General features: G+C 42.9%; 1 protein-coding gene across 1 annotated transcript; it reads left to right on the top strand.

Moving 5' to 3' along the window:
• Nucleotides 1-351: 351 nt before the first annotated feature.
• On the top strand, nucleotides 352-4,693 carry LOC149848243 (serine hydroxymethyltransferase 7-like). The gene is made up of 4 exons (XM_089984847.1): nucleotides 352-1,595; nucleotides 2,976-3,381; nucleotides 4,114-4,215; nucleotides 4,318-4,693. Exons 1-4 carry the CDS (start codon nucleotides 555-557, stop codon nucleotides 4,539-4,541), a joined length of 1,773 nt encoding a protein of 590 aa, XP_089840973.1. The 5' UTR covers nucleotides 352-554; the 3' UTR covers nucleotides 4,542-4,693.
• Nucleotides 4,694-7,193: the final 2,500 nt, after the last annotated feature.

Genomic DNA, 7,193 nt, shown 5'->3' with positions numbered 1-7,193 from the left:
GGTATCCGGAATTTTAGAAAGAGTGGTGTATGACATGGAATATCAGGTAATGGATGGGTCTTACGAAAAATAATACAAACAAAAAGACCGTGGGGTATTTAAAATCCGATGGTCCAGGTTTATCATCTACTTTGCATCTAATGGGGGGTTTTCTCCATCGCACGGTGGTGATGGTGTCGCATAGAGTGATGTGTAAGTCCGAGCTCGTGCAACATTTTTACTTTAGGGGCAGGTGACCTCCTGGCTCCGGTCTTGTCCGGGATCACATCCAGGTGCATCCTGAAAGTTTCTCGCCTCAGATTCCTTCCTCCTTAAGAAGGGAGTGGAGGAGGAGACCACCGCAAACAACTCTCTCTCTCTTAGGGTTCTGAAGAACCTTATAGATTTTCATGGAAGCCACAGCCACGCTCCGCCGATCCTACTTCCTTCTCGCCCGCTGTTGTCTTTGTTGTCGCCGTTCCGTCTCCTTGAGGCAGAATTAGGGGGAAGCAGGAGAGGGGGAGAAAACAACAGTCGCGATCGAGAAATTTGCTTCCGTTCCGTTGGGGTTTCCGATGGATCTCTCGGATTCGCAGTCGAATCTGTCGCTAGGATTCCAGCAGCTGAGCCCGCCGCCGCAGACACCGGCGGCCGACGAGTCGATGTCGCTGCAGCTCGATTCAAGCGTTTCTGATTCCGGCAGCTCCCGCCGGATTCCGCTTCAGTTGCTCGACCAGCCGGAGAACATCAGGAGCGACGCTGATTCCGATCGGGACCGGGACGGGGAGGAATTCAACATCCTTGGGTACTCGATGTGCCTGAAGCGCCGCAGGGAGGCCGAGCCCTCGCCCCTGATCACGCCGGCTCCGGCCTTGAGGAGGCCGGATTCTGGGTGCTCGATCTCCGCGCCGACGGGCGTGCACGGGATGGAGGCGAGGCGGGCGTCGGTGAGAGCGTGGGCGAACCAGCCGCTCGCGGTTGCGGACCAGGATGTCTGGGAGATCATGGAGAAGGAGAAGCAGCGGCAGTTCAAAGGGATTGAGCTCATTGCATCGGAGAACTTCGTGTGCAGGGGCGTGCTGGAGGCACTCGGGAGCCACCTGACGAATAAGTATTCGGAAGGTTTGCCTGGTGCGAGGTACTACGTGGGCAACGGATTCATCGACCAGATTGAATTGCTCTGCTACGAGCGTGCATTGGCGGCGTTTCATCTCGATCCTGAGAAGTGGGGGGTGAACGTCCAGCCGTACTCGTGCACCTCGGCGAATTTCGCTGTTTACACAGGCCTTCTTCTTCCCAAGGATCGGATCATGGGCTTGGATTCCCCATCTGGTGGGCATTTGAGTCACGGTTACTATACGCCGAGCGGGAAGAAGGTCTCAGGAGCATCGATCTTCTTTGAGAGTCTTCCATATAAGGTGAACCCCCATACAGGATACATCGACTACGAGAAATTGGAAGAGAAGGCGCTCGATTATCGTCCCAAGATACTGATATGTGGTGGAAGCTCATACCCACGAGAATGGGATTACGCCCGTTTCCGGCAAATCGCCGATAAATGCGGAGCTGTATTGATGTGCGACATGGCCCATATTAGTGGTCTTGTGGCTGCCAAGGTATGAACAGAAACTGCAATGCTTATGCAAGCTGTTGGCTTTGTTCTGTTTCTGACACTAGCTCACTGTAACAGTTTCTGAGTGTTCGTGGCATGAAATTAAATGTTAGGATATTCATCTCTGCCATCATATTTTCATTCTGTTGTTCATGGGTTCATTTCTTTGCTGTGTTGACAATTTCTCAAGCTATGCAATTTATGATATGGGATTCAAGAACAATGCGCGATCATATTTTCTGTTGATGATTATTGTTTATTGGATGAATCTGTCATTTGGAGCCAAACGGCTCTGAACTGTGGTGGTAATTGCGACTGCAACAAGATCAGCTCTTGATTCTCATTAGGTTTATTTGTCCCTTTATTATGTTTTTTTTTGTAATATATGTCATTCTTATGTGAACTTCTCCATGAACGCTTACGTTTTTATAATCTGCAATTATTCTATCACTACCGAGCATATTTTACTCTTTTCTTTCATTTCCTGTATATGAGGCAAGTTATTCTATTTCAGTTGTACAGAAAGACAGTTTGCTGCAGAGCAGTGATCCGAGACGTCAAGTTTGCATGTTCCAACTTTTTCCTGTCATTTGTTTGTATTAGCTGCCAACTTTAGCATTGTTGTTTTGCTAGTGCTTTGCATGTGCACTAGCGAACCATAATTCTAGTGCTTTGCATTGGTAATCTTGTTATTTCCGTAATCCAGGATGTCACTGACTGCAGAGCCGTAATCCAGGATGTCAAATTTGCATGTGCCCAAGCATGCTCTCCCACATGCTTGATCACATGTGAGATTCACCTTAATCAGTTTATGATTTAAGGAAAGGAAAATTGAGGAAGTGTCCACTATGTTCCATTTGCTTTTTTGGCATTTTGTTGCCGATGTACTTCACTGGTTATTTAGGATTTTATTGATGATGAAGTCAGTTAGGGCGCGCTGAAAATGCTTGAGAATTTTCTAACGAGCTTTGTCGGAACTGTACATCTTGTTCTTTAATAGTTTGTGATAGTGATAATTATGGAATTGATGAACCCAGTCATAATGATCTTATCTCACTGGCTTTGACCTTTGCAACATCCTTGTTTTTGTCTATTGGTGTTGTACTTGCAAGCATTTTCAGACTGATTGACCTCAAATGTATATAAAGCTAGACTATTGTTTATTTGCATGTCTGTTTTATCTGTGTCCCTTAATAATACTGTATGCTCCTGTGTTGACAACTTGAAGAATCTAATTTTGTATGTAACGTTATAATTTTTAATACGGTTCTATCTGTTTAGTTGCTATGATGACTTCCTTTGGCAGACTTTTTTGCCATTGGCGTTGGCAACCTGCAAGTTGCTTCAGTAGTTTCTGATCTATCCTATATGCCATTGCTTGCAGGAATGCTCAAATCCGTTTGATTACTGTGACATTGTTACTTCAACAACTCACAAAATCCTCCGTGGTCCACGAGGAGGAATAATTTTTTACCGAAAGGGCATGAGACCGAGGAGAAGAGGGTTGTCTCCTTTTCAAGTGGATGAAAATGATCATTTTGATTTTGAGGAGAGGATAAATTTTGCCGTATTCCCATCGTTACAGGGTGGACCTCATAATAACCACATTGCTGCTCTTGCAGTAGCCTTGAAGCAGGTTGCCAGCCCTGCGTACAAGGCATACATGCAACAAGTGAAGAAAAATGCTCAGGTTTTGGTAGCTGCTTTGCTTAGAAGAAAATGCCGACTAGTTACTGGTGGCACAGACAATCACTTGATATTATGGGATTTAAGGCCTTTGGGTTTAACAGGTATTCAAAACCACCAACATAATAAGGCCTTTGGGTTCCGACCCCATAAATGTGTTGGGCGTGGTCGATTTAAGAGGAATTGGATCATGTGTTTTCGATGAAAAAACTGATATTTGGAGCCTTGAAAATTTACAAAGATCTTATAAAAACACACCCATGTGTCAGAAATCAAGTGCATAGATCATATCTGCATGGTCAGAATTTATAAAAAAAATGAAAAAGACTGAAAAACCCATTTAGCACGTTCATTTAGTGAGCAGCTACCAATCACTCTCTCTCTCTCTCTCTCTCTATATATATATATATATATAAACTTCCTTCCGTACAAGCTCTCTAAGAGGTATGGGCGGGGCCACACAATATAGATTCTCTTATAATTTGTGTATTTGAAAGATTGTCCTCACGCTAAGAACTGTCCACATTATCCCCTTGAGGTATCCTTTTAAGTAGTTTCTGCTTTGCCTCATACCGAAGCTTCACCTTCTTTAGGTCATTGCCTTACTGGGTGACCAGATGTGGTGGCCACTCGATGTGATAACAATATTCTTGTGGTCTTCAGTTTACAGAAGTTGCACTGCTTGCTCTAATTATTTGTGCAACTGTGAGATGCATGTATCACTGTGGATAGTGTACTTGGTCAAATTTATTCCATTGATGTCACGTTGATTGGCAGTTGGAGGTTTGTATCTGCCTTGCAGGTTCTGACCTTTCCGCATTTTAACCCTGTTTCAGGTAAGAACTATGAGAAGGTTTGTGAAATCTGCCATATTAGCCTAAACAAAAGCGCTATATTTGGTGATAATGGTGCTGTATCCCCTGGGGGTGTGAGGATTGGTAAGATTATCGTCCTGTGAATTTGAATGTGCTTTTGCATGCTCGTTATGTCATCCAAATGTTAGATGTTTCTTAATTTGTCTTCCCTTCCCCTGTGGTCAGGAACCCCTGCAATGACGTCGAGAGGTTGTTTGGAGAATGATTTTGAGACGATTGCTGAGTTTCTTCTTAAGGCAGCCCAGATTGCAAGCGCGATACAAAGGGAACATGGGAAGTTGCCAAAGGATTTCTTGAAAGGCCTCCAGAAGAACAAGGATGTCCTTGCCCTTAGGATGCGTGTGGAGAATTTTGCAGGGCAGTTTGCAATGCCTGCATTCGACATGTGAAGAGAGTTTCTGTACTGCGCCAAGACTAACAGCATGTATAGAAGTCCCCATGGCCTTGTGCTTTTCCTTGTCATTTGTCTTTGTTTGTATATAACACATGAATTGCATTTGATTATAGTTTCCCATGAGTGATAAATATACATATTGATTGATTCATTTTGGTTTTCTTTGACCACTTTCAAATGTGTACTTTTTAAAAGTCTGTCTTTAGTATGCTCTCAATAAATGAAAATAACTGAAAAGTCTTCAGTAGTAGCTTCCCTCGTCAAGGAGTAATTTAGGAGCATAGACAGGACCCATTCTTAGTGGGTTTCCAATGCAAGCTTTACATTGTCAATCTGACCCCACAGGTGTGTTTGACATGATTCGATAATCAGGAAGTTCAGTGATGTTTACGTAAATTTTCAATTGTAAATTTTTGTTTGCATTGTCTGATTGTTGATTTTTCGACGCTCTTAAAAAATCTGCCTGTTAAACACAACGGCAAATTCTTGCACACCCGAGGTATATGGTATCTGTCAAAAAGCGTGTAACACTCGATATATCAGTTACAAGCTCTACTTCTATGCAGCTCTTAGAGAGATATCCCCAAGTTGATGGGATGCCACAAATTTAAAACCCATGGGTAGCGTCCCTTGCTGCAAGGTCAAATCTGGGTGTTTGGGGGGAGGGGGGTTCTAAAATGTAGCTTACTGGTTTGAACAACACCTTTATCGTAGGCATACTCCCATCTTCACCAAAGGCTACTTTAGAGTCTCCTCTGGTGTAGCAACATTTTGTTTGCTTTGGTGGAGTGATTATGTTGGTGTGGAGAACTTAAAAGCCTGAACGAGCATGAGCAGCCCTCCAACGCACAAAAAGGCAGTGAAAAGAGAAGATAAAAAAAGGAAGACCATAATCAACCCCAACTAACCGGTCTTGCTCATTTCAACCACAAAGACCACCCAGAATCTCATAGCTTCTCGGATGCCTGATTCTTTAATGATTAAAAGAGCAATTTACATAATATGTACCTAATATATGGTATAAAAATTGAATAATCTAACAATCATAAATATAAAATAATATGGTACATATAGCAAATTAAATGAAAAACCGTGGCCCGAATCATGTGGCCAATCCAAGACTGTTCTAAAATTGCCACCCATGGGGAACTCTTCTTAAATCATCCACTCAAATGATTAGATTGTCCAAAAAGCCCAACAGATTTTATACTAAATTTGCTTAACAAACCAACGGGTGTTCCGCTTGTCTGTTAGTAGCAGCTACTACACGTGCAGGTTCAAAACCCAATGGTATAGTTGTGCCCATAAAAAAATGGTTTGCTTAAAAAAACAGGTCTTGGATCCACATTGACAAGGTCATGACCCCGCTCTGTTTCAAATTGTTGCCTTCCATCCCCTCTTTCATCCCGGCATGGGTTTTGATTTTAACCTCCATCCTCGGTTTATTTTTCATTTCATGTCTTCCATCCCCAGTCCAAAATGAGCGAGGCGAGGCAGGACCCCATTTCCCTGGTGCTTTCACCACTGCCCACCATTAGAGGAAGGAGAAGAAAAATGAAAGTTCATGCAGCTTGTTAGAATGAAAGGAAGAAGAAGGGAGATTCAATAAAGGGTTTTATAGGGTTAAGAATATATATATATATATATAATAGCAATTTCTTCAGCAAAGATCAAGGACAGGGCGAGGTGGGGCAAGGCAGGGAAAGAATAAGTCCACCTCTGCACGGGTTTTGATTTTAACCTCCATCCACGAACCATTCTCTGTTTCACGTCCTCCATCCCCAGTCCAAATAGGGTGAGACAGAGAGGGACCCCGTTCCCCCCCACCCACTGCCATCCCTATATAGGGTTAGGGTGAGAGAGAGAACCATCTAACCCATCTTCAAAAACACATTTTTAGAAGCCTTTTCTGATGTGAATTCCATGTTTTTTTTCATGAACAGGGAAACCATCCCCTGAAGCAGAAACCTAGTCACATTAGCTATGCCTATTGTACTGTTTGTACATATGGTCGCTGTCCCAACAGTGTAGACTTGTGGTGCACCCGTCGCCCCCAAGGAGTCACCTTGCTTCGGCATAACACAAGGGGGTGATGCCTGCCGCCCACCTAGCGGCCAAGGCCCCCTCCCACTGCATCAAACCCCTTGGGGTTTGTGAACTCCATGGTTAAAAACCTAAGAATAAGCTTTTAGATCTACTTTATAAAAAAGCTTATTATGCATCAAAATTTTGATCCAAGTACCTAGACAAAAAGATTGCTCTAGGTTTTTGACCATACAGACGTGACCTCAATGGTTAAAAACCTAAAAATAAGCTCTTAGATCAAAATTTTTTATGCATAAATAGGATTTTATAATGTGCTACAGTATAAACAGTTTGAAATTTACTAGATTCTAAACCTTGCTATGTGGCAAAAAAAAATTGATCCAAGTACCTAGTCTTAGGTTTTTAAACACAGATAATATTTGTATGATTAGATTTGCTGAAAACTACCTCTACAAATTATTTTGAAGGTGGTTTGGACGGTATGTAACTTTCTTGGCCTGGCCAGCGTTGTAGTTCAGTGATCAATTCGTTTCTCCATTAAAACAATCATAATCACAACCACAATGGTTCAGAAAGGGGAGAAACATTAAATAAGAAATAA

This window comes from Nuphar pumila, chromosome 1 (assembly GCF_984573655.1).
Source record: "Nuphar pumila chromosome 1, dmNupPumi1.hap1.1, whole genome shotgun sequence".
Classification (NCBI taxonomy): Eukaryota; Viridiplantae; Streptophyta; class Magnoliopsida; order Nymphaeales; family Nymphaeaceae; genus Nuphar; species Nuphar pumila.
This window is presented reverse-complemented; position numbering and strand designations above follow the sequence as displayed.